Source organism: Tupaia chinensis, unplaced genomic scaffold, assembly GCF_000334495.1.
Source record: "Tupaia chinensis unplaced genomic scaffold, TupChi_1.0 Scaffold000012_1, whole genome shotgun sequence".
Lineage (NCBI taxonomy): Eukaryota > Metazoa > Chordata > Mammalia > Scandentia > Tupaiidae > Tupaia > Tupaia belangeri.
Window position 1 is genome coordinate 696,472 of NW_006159442.1, and position 19,599 is coordinate 716,070.

General features: G+C 36.0%; 1 protein-coding gene and 1 pseudogene across 1 annotated transcript in view; both read right to left on the reverse strand.

The window, feature by feature from the left end:
• TXNL1 (thioredoxin like 1) overlaps nucleotides 1-19,599 on the reverse strand; it is a 35,734-nt gene that overhangs the window by 10,856 nt on the left and 5,279 nt on the right. Inside the window, exons 2-6 of the mRNA XM_006139907.3 lie at nucleotides 12,153-12,249; nucleotides 9,974-10,147; nucleotides 5,161-5,283; nucleotides 3,428-3,497; nucleotides 384-556 (exon numbers count right to left, since the gene is read on the reverse strand). Of these exons, the coding sequence (XP_006139969.1) occupies nucleotides 384-556; nucleotides 3,428-3,497; nucleotides 5,161-5,283; nucleotides 9,974-10,147; nucleotides 12,153-12,249 (637 nt within the window). The remainder of the gene's footprint in view (nucleotides 1-383; nucleotides 557-3,427; nucleotides 3,498-5,160; nucleotides 5,284-9,973; nucleotides 10,148-12,152; nucleotides 12,250-19,599) is intronic.
• LOC102479483 (cytochrome c oxidase copper chaperone pseudogene) lies at nucleotides 6,340-7,860 on the reverse strand (annotated as a pseudogene).

Genomic DNA, 19,599 nt, shown 5'->3' on the forward strand with positions numbered 1-19,599 from the left:
GAGTTAAAAGAAAAACACAAATATTTTTAAGTATAAATGTTCTAGAATACACCTTCAGCAAAGCTGCCATATATAATGTATGTAATTTTTTATATATATATAAAATATATATACACACATACATATAAAATATATATACACACACACATACATATAAATAAAATAAACAAATTGACAAAACCCACAAATATTTAAAAATCAGCCTGTCTTTCCTCTTTAGGATAATAAATAAGGTAAAATTAAGAAAATTTAATTAGCTCATTATACATTTCACTCATCTCAAACTGAATAGCCAAGCACAACTTTAAGGATCATTTACATTCACTTATGATACTGAAGATAACATTTAACCCATTAACCTATCCTCATGAAATACTACTTACAGTTACACTGTTAACATTCTGAAACTTAACATAACGAAGTGGAACGATGCCATCTTCTTTAATATCATCCTCTGTCAGTTCCAGAGCTTGAGTTGGTTCACTCCTTTCTGCCTCTTCAAAATCCATAGATCGGGGTAGATTGATAAAAATTTTTACATACTTAGGACCCTGGCCTATAAAATAATAGAATGAAATGAAACACCACAAATTATAAACATATTTATACTTTATCATTATACTCACAGTATACACAGACACACACACCCATACAATATGCACATACCTACACAGATACACTTTCACAGATCTCTTCCATCAGGACTTGTAAGAAAATGTTTTTATAGCCACTCTATTTTTTTTTTTTTTTGAGAGATTTTCACTGTAGGGCGCGTGCGCTCGCCAGACAGACAGAGAGAGACGTAGAGACAGAAAGCGAGAAATCACCCCCCAGGGGGGATGGTCACGCCGCAATCCCTTCTCCTCCATTCTCCTCTCGGGATCTTGGGCACGCACGCACACGCACCCGGCGTGAGTTTTAAGCCACCAGGTCCGGGACACGAACCGCGGTCGACTACGACTACGTGGGAGTCCAGCGACATAGCCATTACGCTAACTGCTGGTTCCCCTAACCACTCTATTTTTTTTTCCTACACATATTTATGGGTACTTTGTTGGCTTAGCAAATACCGTACTAAATATTAGAAATATGAGATTAAAACATACATACCGACATGCATATGCATGTATGTACACATATGTAGACTCTCCACCCACAACTACAGAAGACATACTATGAAAAATGTAATATGAATAGCGACAAGGTTTAAGAAGGTATCAGTAGGTTCTGACACTATATGAAATTTAACAGAAAGTTTCATAAAACAAATAGCATTTAAGCTAGATCTCACAGTTGCCAACAGCTGGTGTATTTTGTTATTTAGAAGGAAAGCATCACCTGTGACAACACTTAGCCAAAAGTGAATTAATCATAAAAATTGCCAAATTTCATTTTAAGAAACTGAAACTAGATTAGGATGTACTTGGAGGTAAGGACACATGCATAGACCCATATTTTGCAGCTAATTAAAAAAAAGAAATTAAGACCAACTTCTACAGCATTTGCTTGTACATACACTGTGTATTTTCTGAAAAGTACAATTTTACTAATTAAAAAAGTATGAACATATGAAAATTTAGATAAATGACAAGAAAATGCTATTTGATAAATAGGGCCTCTTCTCCCAATTAAAAAATCCTACTTCCCATCCCCTTGTTCACCACCACTTAAACAAAGAAAACGAAGCACCTCAAAAGAAACAAGATAAAGGGCTAAACAAGAAAAATTCTTTACAGAAAGGGATTTCCAAATCTGTACAATCGTGTTTATATGTGTAGATCTAAAAATGATGATACTAACAGAGCACAGATAGGAAGATCTGGAACCTTAGTTTTATCATTTGTAACAATAGGGGTTTGAAATCTTTCCAAGTTCTGTTTTTAAGAGAGAGAGTTTTGCTACAAGGTGTGTGTGCTCACTGAAGACACAGAGAGACAGAGAGAGAGAAAGTGAGAAATCACCCTCCGGGGTGGATGACCACACTGCAATCCCTTTTCCTCCATTCTCCTCTTAGGATTTTGGGCATGCAGACAAAGGAGTTTTAAGCTGCTGTGTCTGGGACTCAAACTGCAGTTGGCCACATGAGAATCCAGTGCTGTTAACCACCACACTACCTGCTGGCCCCCCAAGTTTTAATTATTAAAAAAATGACTGCTTTAGACCAGCCTGTGGCATCATTGTTAAGGTGGCTGGATACCACATGGTCAACTGTGTCATTCAAGTTCCAGACACAATGGCTGAGAAAGCACACCAGGTTCATGTGCTATTATACTCAAAATTCTGAGAGGAAAAAGGAGGATTAGGGACTGCAAGTGTGTTCATCTTCCTGAGGGTGTTCTCTCACTTTTCCCCGCTATCCTTGTGTCTCACAGGTGAGCAAACATGCCCAGTAACAATTTAAAGAAATAATACAAAAACATAAAAGTAGTTGCTTCAAATCTAGAATTTTAAATTAATATTTAGAAAAATGATTCAAGGGGCTGGCAGGTGGCATGGTAGTTAAGGGCTGCACTCCCACATGGCTGAATGCAGCTCGAGTCCTGGACCTGAAGGTTTGCTTTCTCACTTACTTTCTCTCTCTTTCTGTCCCTCTCTGGTCAAATTAAAAGGAAAGATAAATAAAATCATTCTTTAAAAAAAAAAAAAAAGAAAAAAAAAAAAGAAAAAAAAAAAGAAAGAAAGGAAATAAGATTCAGTAGTAAATAAATAAACTTAAAAAAAAAAAAAAAAAAAAAAAAACAGGATTGAGTTGTCTTCAGATTAGGAGTAAATGATCCAAACTTAAAACAAAAAGCTGGGGACCTGACAGTTTTGGGTACCAAAACACAATGCTCTACAAGGCTGGCCCACATGGGTAGGTTCTGGATTTGCAAAAGGATACTTGAGTATGCTGGGCATGTGTGTGCCTGTGATCTGGGACTCACTGAGGCTGGAGGTAGACTATGATGTGTGGACCTTGTTGGGGGTGCCTGCCTCCCTGTCTCTCTTCCTCTGTCTCTCTCACTAATGGAATAATTAAGTTAATAAACTTTCAACACAGTTAAAATCAGATTAAAAAGGGGCCAACAGGTGGCATGGTGGTTGAAGCACTGGACTCCCACATGGTCGACCACGGTTTGAGTCCCGGACCTGGAAGCTAACTTTCACACTTTTCCTCATTCTCTCTGTGTCTCTCTCTGTTCAGATTAAAAAATAACAATAAAATTTTTAAAAAAAGATAAAAAAATGTTTAGAAATCAAAATTCCTTTCCTATTTTCAGCCCCTAATAATCTTCTGTATCTGTCCATTCATTCATATCCTTGCATTGTTCCAAAAACAATTTCACTGTTTATTAAAACAAAGAAATATCTATCTCAAGTTTTAAATATGTGCTAACAGGTCTACAAAGTAGAAAGTTGGATTTCAGAAAAACTGTCCTTTACTCACCATTATCTGGTCCTTGAAATTTCATGGAATAAAGCTTAACAGGTTGGTTGAATGCCACAGTAATAAGTAGCTGTGAAGAAAACAGTTTCATTTTAAAAGGGCTCTTTGAACACCTTGAATACACAAAACACCCAAACAGAACTAAAATAAGAGAGGCAAAAAAAAAAAAAAATCCAATTCATCTAACAAAACAAATGTAATAGGGAAAAATCAGTAAATTAAAAGTAACTTGATTAGATTGACATTTGAAAAATACCACCATTAATTATGTATATAAGGGAATAGCAAAAAAAAATTAATGGAGTAAATTTACTAAAATTATGCATAAGAACCTAAGGTCTTACGACGTATAAACCAGCAAGCAACCTGCTTTTCAATAAATCAAACAAAATCCCCAAATTAAAATGGATATTTTAGCATATAGCTTTACCTTTTTCTAGGCCAGTCTATCAAGTATCTATGCATGTCACTGACAATTTAGAACCCACACAGGTTAGGAACACAGGTTAGTCTTCAAATGAACTCGAATCCCAAACTCAAGAGAAGAGGACTTCTTATAGCTATAGAGAATCTCCAAACTTCCATTCTAAACTTACCTAATTCACTGAATCCAAGGGCCACATAAGGTAACTGGGATATAAAACACAGTCAGAATGACTGTATCTCAGAACTCTGAGTCATTTGCTCAATCTTCTTATGAGTGAGCCAAAATTGGTTCTGAGGTAAGTACTAAGGCTTCTACCCTGGAAAAAAGATTTTCCTAGCCGGAAGATTTCAGAAAGGCTGTATCTAGTCCTCATCATGTTATGCATCATCACATTATTTTTAGGGCACTATTTACAAGGAACAAAACGTGAATGATACTCTGAAAGCTGTAAAATAAAATGGCTCTGATTAGAGCAAAAAAGATGGGTTTGGGGCTTATGATTTTGGAACCATACCGTGGTCTATCTTCCTAAGAAACTAATTAGGCTATTTGTTTTGGTTTTAAGAGTACGTTTTATAATTTTAAGCTATCAAAATAAATAAATATGACAGGTTTAGACTGAACTGCAGATAAAGAGTAGGAGATGAGGCAGGAAAGCCAGAAACAGATAAAGTCAGCCAGACATCCTCTTCCTGAAACCAATGAGGAACCATTCTACTCTTCTAAGAGAAACATGCAGATCTATACTTTAAAAAAATAACTTCTATGCCCATGTAGAAGATGAACTGGAACATGCACAAACCAGCGACAATGAAATATAGTCAGGTGAGGAAAATAAAAGCCAAGAGGAAGATGAAGAAACCTTAAAAAAGGCAGTAACATCTACTTCCTCTGCGACCACGCCACTGAAGGGCAGCAAAGGGGATGCAATATAGGTTTATAACCTAGAGCGAGGAGCTAGTATATAAGGAGTGCTCTATTTTTCATACACAAACTCATTAGGGTGGGAAAGTGTGTGAAAGGCAGGTCAAGGATGAATAGTGTGGTGACTCAACTCAGCAGCAGAGCCAATCTGAGAGTTCTGCAACTTTCCTTTATGTGTACCTAATATTTAGCAGAGCAAAGACAGGAGATGGGTCTATATGATCAGAGATCCAGAGTCAAGGAAACTGAAAGCTATCAAAATAAAGGGTAAAGTGATTATTTGGAAAGGAGAGACTACCACGAGATGAGAACATGATAAAGAAATCAGAGAGGGCATAAATAATGATAATCCCAATAAGTCTCAATTTAAGCAATCAATTACCTGTTCATCACAGTCAGATTCCAAGAAGCTGAGGTCTTTTCGTAAACAGTTGTCAAACCCATTTTCATCGCTTTCATTAAGACACTCACAACCAGCTTTGTTAATAAATGGCATTAAATCCATCTAAAAACATTAAGATCAAGACTTTAGGCAAAGCATTTAGATTTGTTATTAAAAATTTAAATGTTAGTAAAAAATCAAATATATTAAAGTAATAATAAAAATGCTAATCTGTGTTTCTCACTATTTTAGGCAATTTTTAAAGAAAACTGCTCTTTTAAAAGAGTTACTATACTTTTAATAATAGCTCTTTCATTTAAATTTTTTTCTTTTTTTGGTCATAGGATGTGTGTGCTCACCAGAGAGACAAGAGATAGTGAAAGTGAGAAATCACCAGCTGGGGAGGAGGGGGCTTATGGCCACACTACAATCCCTTCTCTAAACTCCTGAGATTCCAGGCATGCACATACATGAACCCAGCCTGATTTTCAAGCTGCCTGGTCTAGGACTCAAACTGTGGTCAGCCACATGGGAGTCCAGGGTCTTTATCGCCATGTCCTCTGCTTGCCCCTTCATTTGAATTTTTGAGACTTACCACTGATTATTAATGGTGACCTACATTTTTTTTTTTCATTTTTTTCTATAGGGCACTTGAGCTCCATAGGTCTCATCCGGAGAGAGAGAGAGAGAAAGAGAGAGGGAAAGTGAGAAATCATTCCCCAGGGGAATGGCCATACCACAATCCCTTCTCCTGAATTCTCTTCTTGGGATTTTGGACACACATGCACATTCACCTGGCATGTTTTTCAAGCTGATGGGTCCAGGACTCAAACCATGCATTTGACCATGTAGGATCTAGCAGCCTTAAATTTCATGCCACCTATTGCTCCAGTAACTTACTTTTTCAATAACTGTTTTATAGTGGAAAATAGGCAAATTAAAACATCTGTAAGATCTACAGAAAGCTTATCTACCTCTTCTAGTGGTCATGAACTCTTTTTTTTTAAAAAAAAAAAAAAAAAGATATTTGCTATCGGGTATGTGTGTTCACCACAGAGGCAGAAAGTGAGAAATTAGCCCCTGAAGGAGAAGATGGCATGCTGCAATCCCTTCTACTCTATTCTCCTCTTGGGATTTTGGGCACGTATGTAAACACGCCTGCTGTCAGTTTTAAGCCACCAAGTCTGGGACTTGAACTGCAGTCAACTACATGAGACCCCAGTGATGTAATCATTATGGCATCTGCCAGTGCCTGTGAACTCTTTAAACCTACACCCACAGAGAAGTTACTAGGTCACCAGGGAAGTCATGACATATTTTGTTTTTCTATGTAAAAATGTTTCATGACTTTCTTGACAACCCAATAATTTTGAGATGAATAGCAAATTCATCTTTAAAATACTTTATCATAAAGAATTTCAAACAGATATAAATAGCGCCATGTACTCACCATCCTCTGCTACAGCAGTCATCAATTGATGGCTACTCTTATTTCCTTACTCCCAGTTATATCCTAATCCTGTTCCCAATTGAAGCAAATCTTAGAAACTTTTCACTCATGAACATTTCAGTGCATACGTGCAGGAGATGAGGACTCTCTAAACTATACACACTATCCTCAATATCAGTACCACAACTAAAATGATATGTTGGCAATAATATGTTGTGCAACAATTAAGAATTACACAGAGGAAGCTGGATTCCACATGGTTAACTTTAGTCTAAATCTTGGCCCAGGGCCTTGAAAAACACACATGTGCTAGTGTGCCTGGGAGCTTGATGGGGCAAAGAAAAGGAGGAAAAAGGATTGTGGTATGACCAGACCCCAATAGGGGGTGCCTTCTCTTTCGCTCTTTTCCATATGTACCCACGGGCATAAAAACCACAATTAGTAATACCTTAGTATATTTCCTTAACTGTCTTATAGATGTTTTATAGTTGAATTCTTAGACTAATAAAGACCGCCCCACAAAGGATAAACACTATATTTGGTTAAAATGTCTCTTATATCTCTCTCTTTTTTTTTTGAATAGGGATATGTTCTTATCTTTTTTAAAATAAATTACACTTTTTCCATTTTTTAAAGTTCATCAAAAAACTCCCCAAAGTAGTTAAATCTTCATTCTTCAGGAATTATTCACTCACAGAGCAGATCACCATTTCATATTTTAAATCCCAGGGCTCTCATGCACTCCTTGTGGACCTCAATTAGATGTCCACAGTGCTCTTTTCCTTTCTCGATGATGCACGTATTGCGCGCCTTCTTGGTCTCGGGCAGGTGCAGCAGGGCTTCAGCGGCTTCTTCTCCTGTGACTCAGCCGGGACAGGGCTTGCAGCAACCAGGCCCAGCATCTTTCGTGCCGAAAGCACCACAAGTGCAGACACCCTAAATTCTGCCAACCCTTACAAATGCCAATTCCTCTTATATCTTTTAATCTATAATCATTTAACTTATAGGTATCTTAATACTTTGGATTTTGCTCACTGCTTTCCTGTGGTGTCAGCATATTTTAGTTCCTATTAACTGTGTTGGCTAATACTTCCACACTTCCCACTTGATGCTGAAACGTTGAGGGTAACAATGGTCGTGTTTGTCTTACTTGACTTTAATGGGAATGCCTCTAATATGTCCCCCATTGTAATTTTTTTCAATACTTCAGAAATAATTTTGTTAAATATCTTTTCTGAATATCGGAATTTCATGATTTTTCTCTTTAGCTATGGTAATATGACAGAGAGAGAGAGGGCAAGTGAGAAATCAGCCTTCCCAGGAAGGACTGCCACACAATCCCTTCACCTTCATTCTCAGGATTTTAGGTATGTACACACAAGTGCCCAATGTGTTTTTTAAGTCACCTGGTCCAGGCAAAATCCTGGACTCAGTCATGTGGGATCAAGTATCTTAATCACAATGCTACCTAATAGCCCCATGATACTTATTTTTTAAAAAATTCATTTTTTGATTTACCAGTACAGTAACTTTGTAACTAAAATATTAAGAAAGATAGAAATACACACACATACATATATTTGTATGCAAGATTTATGAATCTGCATAAACAAATTTGCTGTCATGAAGTGTTTCTTCTGAATTTTGCTTCTATCCTCAATAGTTCTCAAATGATAAAATGCTTCATTATAACTATCCACACTTTGCAGTTTTCGAACACTATCTTTTCTTTTTTTTTTTATTTAAGTGTTATTTTTTATTTATTTATTTTCATTTGACTAGAGAGGGACAGAGTGAGAGAGAAGGAAAGTGAGAAAGCAAGCCACCAGGTCCAGATCTCAAACCGTGGTCGGCCATGTAACAGTCCAGATCCCCCAACCATCATGCCACCTGCTGGCTCCCTCTATCCTTTTTTCTTTTCCAGGACTGGATCTTACTCTGTGGTGATACTCCTGCCTCAGCTGGGACTACGAGTATGTGACACCACACCTAGCTCTTTTTTCTTTTTAATAATTCCAGAGGGTGTGTGTACTCTCCAGAGCGATAGAAAAAGAGAGAAAGTGACCCCCTCAGGGGAAATGGTCACCTAGCAATCCCTTCGCCTCCACTTCTCCTTCTTTTTGGGCAAACACACACAATATGACCATGAGTGCCCCCAAAAATCACAGTTCACATAAGCATCAAGTTATAAGATGACCTTCTTTTTACATTTTTTAGACAACGTATTGGCTGTGTTGCCCAGGTCAGCCTTGAGCTCACAATCTGATCTCAGCCTCCTGAGAAATATGCCATCAACCTGGCCTTCAAACATCATTTTTAAGTTTTTAAGTGAGTAAGTTATTACTTAGAATAAGTTACAACTTAGAAACATAAAACACTGAAATATTTTATTCTAAAATAATATCAAACACTAGACTTTTAATAGAATCCCAGAAAAGAGGGGCTACTTGGGGGTCAACAGGTGGAGTGGTGGTTAAGGGTGCTGCATTCCCACATGGCCGACTGCGGTTTGCGTTACAGACCTGGCAGCTTGCTTTCTCACTCTGTCCCTCTCTCACCCGTCCCTCTCTGGTCAAAGTAAAATAAATAAGTAAGTTAAATAGTTAAATAAAATAATTCTTTTTTTTTTTTTTTTTTAAAGAGAGAATTCATGTAAAAAGGACAAAAACATCACAGGAAGTAAGAAGTAGCAAAGGGAGTTCAGGACATAATATTGGGTTATAAAAAAGTTGTGATGTGTTCTTCTATGCAAAAATGGATCATGACTTTGACAACCCAATAGTTACAGCTTAATATTTACAAGTTGTTCCTGTACACTGTCAAAAAGTGGAATGACATATTCCAATGCACCATTTCTTCAGCTTGAGGAGAAATAAGTACGAACCAAAGCATTTCAAAGTGGAAAGAAACAAATAAAAAATGAGTGGCAAAGAAAATTTGGACAAATTTAGGAAGAACAGTTTATGACATGGTTTATAATACACACAGAGAGACAAAACTCAATAGTCAGGAAATTAATTTAGTTTGATGGGCTAGCAAGTGGCATGGTGGTTGGGGTGCTGCACTTCCAAATGGCCAACTGCTGTTTGAGTCCTAGACCTGGTGCCTTTCTTTCTCATTCTCCCTCCCCTCTCATTGGTGAGCACATGTGCCCAACAGCAATTTTTTAAAAATAAAAGTAACAATAAAATAAAATTATTCTAAAAACAAAAAAATAGCAAATAAATTTAGTCTGAGAGTTCTTTTTAAAAAGTATTCTGAACTAGTAAAAGATGAAATGTGAAAATATAGTCATTTTCATCTTAACCAAATAATGACAAATGCAAAATATTATATCATAATTTCACTTTGTAGTCTACATACATAGCCTTTTGGAATATCTGTGTCTTCATTGCTTCCAGGGTCATTTTCTAAGTGTTGTTTGATTTTTTCTTCTAGTCCCACAGCATCTGCTCCTTGATACTGATCAATTTTCACTTTGTTTCGGAAAAACAAAAATGTAGGTGTTGCTGATATATTGTTGGTGGCAGCTGTTCCCTAGAATTGGCAAGTTATACAGTGCGAAGAATTAATACAAATCTTAAACCACATTGAATACTCATTCTACACCTTTATGGAAGTTAAATATCACCAAATATAAACTGAAAATGTAAAATAATATACTCTTTGTTTCCCCATGGGTCAGTTCAAAAAATTTAATTAATTTATTTATAATTTCTGGTTTACATATAATTGATGCAAATCTCTGTGGACTACAGCATGATTTGTTTAAGGCAGATCTATAGTGTACAATAATTAAATGTAAAATAATATAGTCTTAATTATTAAGAAAAAGCAAACCTATTCCTAAAAAAGTTCCCACTGAAGTCTAGCTACCTTTTTTCCCTATACCCACACTAAAAAATGAGCACTAAATTTTATCAATTTTACTATTAAATATTTAATCCAGTAGAACAATTAATTTCTGGAATAGAAATTGTGCTTTATACCAGTCTGGTTAATTGATGTAGTCAACATAAGCCACTAATGCTAAGAAAATGTACAACTACAACACAGTGGCTAATGTGCCTGTGAAAAGGTGGTAATGTCTTTTGCATTGCAATTCTCACCCAATGTTTACTCTTACAGAAATGACTTCTGGTTGTCCACCAAACAGAATGTAGCAGCTTTTTAAATTGTGCCCTAACTCCACAATTTTGCACTAACAATTGAATAGAGAAATTAGCTAATTACTATTGAGTATCATGATTTACACATTTCATGACATGTATAAAGAAAACAGTAAAGCAAATGTGTCATCTTACACATTCAAATACTATGAAAAGGTATCCCTATGTAGTTTAAAGAGAAAATTGCATAAAAATAACAGAGGGGTGTCTTTTTCTAAGCCTCACAAGTCAAAGAAACTACGAATAACCTTTTAGAACCGTGCCACCAAAAGAAATCTAAAGCAAGACACAAATGTGAGCTACATAAGTAATTTAAAATTTTCTAGTATCCATAATAAAGAAGTGAAAGGAAACAAACAAAATCAGCTTTAATAATATATTTTAGTAAATTCAATATACACATTTCAGACCAAAAAATAAAAATAAAAAGATCATGAAATACTTTACATTTTTTCTTTCATACTGTTTTCAAAATTTAATATGTATTTTACACCTTTGGCACATCTCAACTTGGATTTACCACATTTCAAGTGTTTAATAACCACATGTAGCTAGTAGCTACCATACCAGACAGCCCAGCTCCAGAAGGAAGTACTTTCAGATTAGAGACAGTGAATATTTCAAATAAGGGCCAGTGATGCAGTTCAGTAACATGTGACGTATGTACTGAAATGTTAATGTATAATGTAGGGGTTTACATCAAATTCCTAAAGTACCAGCTTTAAAATATTCTAAAATTGTTTCCACCAATAAAACAAACAGGAAAGTCAGTTTTAGCTGCAGAGCTATTCCTTAAACCTAAAGACTCTAGTTTGAAAGGAGCCTTTCAAAATTTTTTTCCTTAATAATTCCTCATATTTGTGCATATGCAAATAAAGAACTATCAAACAGGCATTCCAATTAAGTAATCTGGGTAATTTACCTACAATGCCATGCCTCAATCAACAGCAATCCATATTCTAAAATTTCTAATGAGAAGGCAGCTTTGGAGATAAGATTACAAATCAAATTATAATGAAGTATTTCTTGCCATGGCTTTATAACCAACCAATGCCTCAGTAGTAAAAGATGTAATTCCAGATTTGAAAAGATAAAGAAATGTAAAACAGAGAACTTCCAGATGACCTATTAGTTTAACAAATAGTTATTAATTCTACTGAAAAAAAAAAGACCAAACCTGAAACAATGAATAATGTCCTACCTTTCTTAACTAACGTAGTCATAATGACATGTGTAATAATCATGTCAACATAACATTTCCCTATCTTCAAAAAAATAAGATTAATATGCATAAAAAGACAGATGATATTAATGTTGGATTTAAAATTGATTTGAAAGTAAATTTAAAAAAAAAGCAGACTCTAATCCCTTACCTGACACTGATGTACATCTACTTCTAAGAAAACCGCCTGAGGATATTTATTACTCATAGAACTGAATGCCGGGGCAATCCTCAAACATGGTCCGCATCTATGAAAAAGGGAGAAGAGACATTTAGTAGATTAATACTCAAGATTAAATTAATTTATACTCTAAAATACTTGTCGCTTTCTGTCTCTCTCTGTCTTTTTGGTGAGCGTACACACCCTAAAGCAAAAACCTCTCCAAAAAAAAAAAGAAAGAAAAAAAAAAAAAGTCAACTGTCTACAAGAAGTTCATGGAATAGGTATATTATTAAAAAGTTATAAATGGATTTCTAAATGTTATACAATAAAATAAACTCCATTTTTCACTAAACTTTTAGAAGTGCCCTCATATGATTCCATTTAAATATATCCAAAAAATACATAAAGTAATGCTGATTACACAGGTATGTTTAGTTTGTAAAAATTCACTGAACCAGGGAACCAGCAGTTAGCGTAATGGCTATGTCGCTGGACTCCCATGTAGTCGATCGCGGTTCGCGTCCCAGACCCAGTGGCTTAAACTCACACCAGGCGTGTGTGCATGCGTGCCCAAAATCCCGAGAGGAGAATGAAGGAGAAGGGATTGCGGCGTGACCATCCTCCCTGGGGGGTGATTTCTCACTTTCTGTCTCTATGTCTCTGTCTGTCTGGAGAGCGCACGCGCCCTATAGCAAAAATCTCTCCAAAAAAAAAAAAAGAGAAATTCACTGAATCAGAAATTTATAACTGTTACAGCTTAGTAAAAGTTCATGATATTAAAAGAAAATCTTGACTTTAGAAGAAGGAATGTAAAGAAAAGCAAATTCTATAGCACAAATTAAAACAGGTTCAAACTCAAGTTGTGGCTGTTTCTTCACTTTTAACATTTTAAACAGCATTTCCATTCTGTGTCAAGTCTCAAATGAAAAGCTAGGAAGACAAATACTAAGTTCTTAAATATTAAATTGAGTGCTTCTGGGACCAGCAGTTAGCGTAATGGCTATGTCGCTGGACTCCCACGTAGTCAACTGCGGTTCGAGTCCCAGACTCGGTGGCTTAAACTCACGCCGGGCGCGTGTGAGTGCGTGCCCAAGATCCCGAAAGCAGAATGGAGGAGAAGGGATTGCGGCGTGACCATCCTCCCTGGGGGGTGATTTCTCACTTTCTGTCTCTATGTCTCTGTCTGTCTGGAGAGCGCACGCGCCCTATAGCAAAAATCTCTCCAAAAAAAAAAATTGAGTGCTTCTAAAAGTACATTGTTTGATCTAACACTTCTCAGACTCAGAGACGCAACTGTAAAGAAATAAACATTTACAATCAACCCAAACCATTAAGTCTTAAACTGTATGGATGGGAATATAAATTGGTACAATTGAATATACCTTATCTAAACTACTTGTGAACAGAAAAGTTTTGGATTTTCATTTTTTTCCCCAAGATTTTAGAATATCTGTATATATATGTGCTATTTTGGGGATGGGACCTGAGTCTAAACACAATATTTTCTTTTGTTTCATATATACCTTATAGCCTAAAGGTAATTTTATACAATATTTTTATATTGCAGCATTTTGACGGAGACCTGTGACATAATATCAGGTACAGAAATTTCAATTTGTGGTATAATGTCAATGCTTAATAAGTTTTGAATTTTGGAATATCTTAGATTTTAGGTTTTCAGGTTACGAATAATTAAACTTTACATCCAATCATGGATTTGAGTCATATCTATCCATTTTAAATGAACGTGACCCATGACTAAAATATTACCCCTGAAAATCTATCGTATTTTAGCAACACTTACTCAATCTCACAATAATTTGTAGAAGGTCAATGTAGCATGCTAGTAATAGTGAAAAATCAGAAACAATCAACAGAAAAATCGCTTAAAATGTATGATATATCTATGGTCCTGAGAAAATCTGTAGTGTTTTTTTTTTATTCAGTGGGAGGATCTCATGATAAAATGTTCTCTATGATCACATTTTAAATTTATATGTATACATAAATGTATATTAAACATTTGTCAGGCAAGGCCCAGCCAAGATGGCATGGGCTGTGAAGTGCTACTCTGCAATGCTGGAACCATGTAAAGGAACTCAACCGGGAACCCAGGTCAACCTGACATACCTATGATCCTGGCTGGCTAGAGGCATGGGGGCAGATTTACTGTGTGAAGTTACCCAACAGGAAGTGCCTGTTTCTTCCTCTCTCCCTCTTTTTTCCTCTTTCTCTCATGAAAGAAAGTTAGAAGGACACAATAAACAGTTAATTACTTCCATACAACATTAGAAAAGAAAGTTTATTTAGGGAAACTTTTTTAAATATCCATAATCAGTATTCTTTTGTTTTTCATGATAGAACAAGCATTTTTATTTAACAATATCAAATAAGTTGAGAATAGAAAATTTAACATCAAATACATTTAAATAGGTGCCCCAAGTCGCAAAGGTATTTATGCTGTAACACAATATAACTACTCCTGAAAACCACCCTCTTGGAGAAGTGTGCACTCAAAAAAAGAGAGTTTATTGGAGAAAACTGAGGCAAAGAACTTGAAACCAATACAACTTTGTAAAAAGATCACTAAGAAAAACAGTAACCAGGACTGAGGAAATAGTTGGTCATCTCAGCAGGCAGCTCAGAGCTAGAGGCTACCCTCAGGGGTTATTTAAAATGAACCAAAGCAATCAAGGAGAAATTATGTTTATAGGTGTTGTGACAATGCAGTTGAAAGTAGAACTGAACTCTAAGGCAAGGGGCTGCCATTAAGGAAGGGTCTAGGAAATTTGACATTGAGAATAAATCCTTCTGGAAACAAAGCTACACGTATAGATGGTCCTAATTAATTTTACTAATTTTAACTTTTTTTGTTTGTTTGTTTGTTTATAAGACTGAAAGGGAAGCTATCCAAACAATTGAGGGCTTTTCTCCTGAAGTTGATGATTTTACTTCTATTCCTGCTCTTTACTACATAGGGAAACAATCACATATGAACCAATACAACTTACACATTATATGGAGTTTAACTCTCTATTCACTTTAACCACAAATTAAAGAAACATTTCTTCTAACTAAACTGACTTTACTAACATACAAAAGTACAAACACATACAGCAGCATACTTTCACACCACAATCATTGAAATAATTTTTTTATGAGAGGTTTTTGCTATAGGGTGCATGCGCTTGCCGGCGACAGAGGGATTTTGGACACACAAACACATGCACCTGACTTGAGTTTTAAACCCTTGCTGGGTCTGGGACTCAAACTGCGGTTGAGTGGGAGTCCAGTGATGTAACCATTATGCCATCTGCTGGTCCCCAAATAAACTATTTTAAGAAAGATGTCTGTCATCATTAACATCAGCATTCAAGAATAAATAAGTATCCACTGTTGACTGAGATCATTAACAGGTCACTTGATTTTTCCATATAGATGATTCTCTGGACAACATACAGCCTGGTGGTTAACGTGGCTGGATCCCACATGAATAACTGCTCATACAAGTCTCAGACCAGGGACTTAAAAATGCTGGGCTAACATATGTGCATGTTCCAAATCCCAAGAGATGGGAAAAATGGAGAGGAAGGACATAGGCAGACTATGCCCAAAATATGGGGAGGTGCTTTCTCTTTCTCCCTCCCCTTTACCTCCCTCCAACAAGCACATGGGCTCTCTGGTAAATTCCAACATGCACATATATACACTCTCCAAGGACCTTTCCCAGCTCTAAAATTCTATGCACCCAGTATGCTGGAGCTTCAAAATTACTTCTTTTTCTTGGAAAACCCTTGACTTTTAAGCCTTTACCACAATTGAAGATGTTTTTATCTTGATGCAAAAGGGGCAAAAGATTACCTAGTCCAGATAAAAATGAAGAGAACAAGTTATTCTTCCACTCTGAAGTTCTTCTTTGACTGAAAGTTTCTTTATTCTGTTAAACTTTATTGGTTTGAAAAGGCCACCATACTTTTGCTTGGGTTCCATAAGAGAATACTTGGGGACCAGCAGATGGCATAATGGTTATGTCCCTGGACTCCCACATGGCTGATCTCAGTTCAAGTCTCAGACCCCCATAGCTTGAAACTCACACACGTGCATGCCAAAAACCCCTAAAGAATGGAGAAGAGACTGTGGCATAGGCATCCCCCCGAAGGGTGATTACTCGCTTTCTGTCTCTGTTTCTTATAAAGCACATGTGCCCTCTAGAAAAAAATCTTTCAAAAAAGAGAGAACATTTGGAAGTCTGGTTTCTTAAGTCCTTAATAAGCCAATCACAGAAGCAATACTTCAGTCAACCACCGAATGTCCACCCTTTAAACTGTGCTCATGCAGAAAATATCAAAATTTAACCAATCCAATTATTTCTCTACCTCATTCCCTCACTTTCATTTTGTGTATATCACTTTCCCCTTCTTGAGTATAACTGTCACCCAACCATGTGGCTATCCCAAGTTCCTTAAAAAAATCATTCTGGGGGCTGCCTGATTCCCATTGTTTTTGTTCAATTAAATACCTCTAAATTAAATTTTCTTAAAAGTTTTTCTTTTAACAGCCCAGTCCAATATGTAAAACAGAAATGTTTAGGGTTTTAAGTTATACTTTTTGAGCAAAAGCAAATACAGCAGACAAACCTCTAGTTTTTTACAAAAGATGAAGAACCTAATCAATAGAACCAAAACTTCATGATTGTTGTAACTTGATACAATAATCTAATAAGAACTGAAGATGAGAAAAAATGGCTTGCCCAAGATTAAGCATCCTAGTTAGTGGCAGGAACACAAGAACAATCAATCCCCTAAATCTAATTCAGTATCAGCTTTCTTTGAAAGCACTACAATTGGTTGTAATTAATAAATACAATTTTTCTTTACAGCTATAACGTAATTTTTATTTCATCAACTTGCTAACTATTCTTCACTATTTGCTTTAGTATTCAGTGCTGTCTTACTTAATACTTGTATAAACACACAGCTGGCAAACAGATAAAGAATATGTATCTTTTGAAGCTATATTTTAAGTTTTGTCTTTCTGCAGGTTTAACTTTAAGAGACAATTTCAATACACAGTATATCTACTAACAGGTAGACATAATTATAATTGGTCCTAATTGTTACATAAATAACTAGCACACATCAGACACTCATTACATGTTACTCTAATTCACAGAACCCTAAACTCTTTTGACCTCATTTAAACTTTACAACTCCCAAGAACAATGAAGTACTAAGCTAGGATTTGATCCCAGAATCTACCTCCTAACTGCTATTCCAGAAGTTCCAAAACAGGGTCTTGCTCTGCTATTTCTAAATTAACTGACAAAATTAAGCTATTTATATGTTCTTCAAAGGAACCTAGACCAGACTACATACAATATTGTATGATTCCATTTTTTATAAAGTTCAAATCTCAGCCAAGTTGAACTGTGGAGTTAGAATTTCAAGAGTAGAAGGAAGGAACCTGGAAGATGGGAGGAATTTGGGGTGCAGATAATGACCTGTTTCTTGATTTAGTTGCTGATTAAACAAATGCAACCACTTTGATAATTTTCAAATATACTTAATTTGTGCAACATTTTGTACATATGTTATACATAAAAGGTTTACTTTTTTCAATAAGATAATGAACTTTCCAAAAAATGTTTACTACAAGGTCTCAAAATGTCCTGGTCTTACAGCTATCTACTTCACCCACTAACATTATCTGCCTGGTGCCAAGAGATAACTGGTCCTAGTGCTAACTCTGCAGTTTAGTAAGCTACCCCTAGTCCTTGCCAAGCTTGAGATATGTAACTAATATATATGTACCTAATATATTATTTGGGTAAATGACCCATAACTGTCATAACTCGACATCTTCATGTACACCGAGATATTTCTTGGATGGTAGGTAACAATAATACCTAATCAACTACAAATAAGACCTTTAAGAAAATTTACTTTAAGAAAAGTGAGAAAGGGCCAGCCACTAGTGTAGTGGTTAATGTGGCTGGATTCCACATTATTGACAAGAGTGGTTTAAGTCCTGGATCCAGAAGCTTAAAAACCACATTTGACCAAAATCCCAAGAAGGAACAGAAGAGAAGAGATTGCATTGTGGTTATTCTCCCTATGGGATGCTTTCTCTTTCTTTCTCTGTTTCTCCAGAGAATGCAAATGCCCTATAGCAAAAATAAGAGGAAAAAAAGGGTTGAATATGTGATAAACATTATTATAAAAGTGACACCATCACCAATTCAAGATAAAAATCATTCATACTATTTAATGGGGAAGGAAATGTATTAATCTTTTTTTTTTTTTTGAGAGAGATTTTTGCTAACTGTGCGTGTGCTTGCCAGAGACAGAAAGCAAGAAATCAACCCCCCAGGGAGATGGCCATGCTGCAATCCCTTCACCTCGAAGCTCTTCTGGGGATTATGGGCACACACACACACATGCGCTTGGTGTGAGTTTTAAGCTGTCAGGTCCAGGACTCGAACTGTAGTTGACTTTGTAGGAGACCAGCTATGTAACCATTATGCCATCTGCCCATCCCTGTATTAATCTTTTAAATTAATGTGTACTCACAAACCATAACAAAAGGGCACTGCTTATAACCACTAAAATGTATCTGGGTATATTTTTAAAAAGCATAATTTGTTTCTTTCTTTTTTTTTTTTTTTTGATAGAGATTTTTTTTTGCTAAAGGGTACCTGTGCTCACCAGAGAGTCAGAGAGAGACAGAAAGTGGGAAATCATCCCCCCAAGGCAGAAGGCCATGCCACAATCCCTTCTCCTTCATTCTTCTCTCACAATTTTGAGCACGTGCATGCACATGCCCCCATCTTGAGTTTTAAGCCACTGGGTCCCTGACTCGCTGGATGACTACATAGTCCAGCAACGTAACCATTACGCCATCTGCAGGTCCCAAAAAGCAATAATTTGGAGGCATCTGCTTTAAAAATGTTATCAGAATATAATATTCATGATATAATTTCATTCTTTAAACAATATGGGTAGATTACTTGTTATAATTTCCATTTTACAGGTAGGGAAAAGTGTATCAAAGAGTAAATTGGATTGTCCAAAGTTATAAAAATAATTTCATACAGAATTGTAGTTAAATCATTCAAGACATATATCAAAAAACCTCTGCATGTACACAGAAAGGAATCGTACTTCCTTTCTCAAGCTGGAAGAGTAAGGATAACACTTTAGAACCCAAATAGTACATTCAGCAATGGCACTTTAAACAAGTATTTAACATCTCTGTGACTCAATTTACTTATCTGTAAATTGGGGATAATTCTGAGTATTATTCTGAGGACTGAATAATTCAACAAATCCTTTACATGGTCAAAATACTGTGCAAGTGCTGACTATTTTAAATGCTTAAAAAAGACTCTGCAGAAGATGGCCAACACCATTTGATGTCTGAGAAAGAGTGCTTTCAC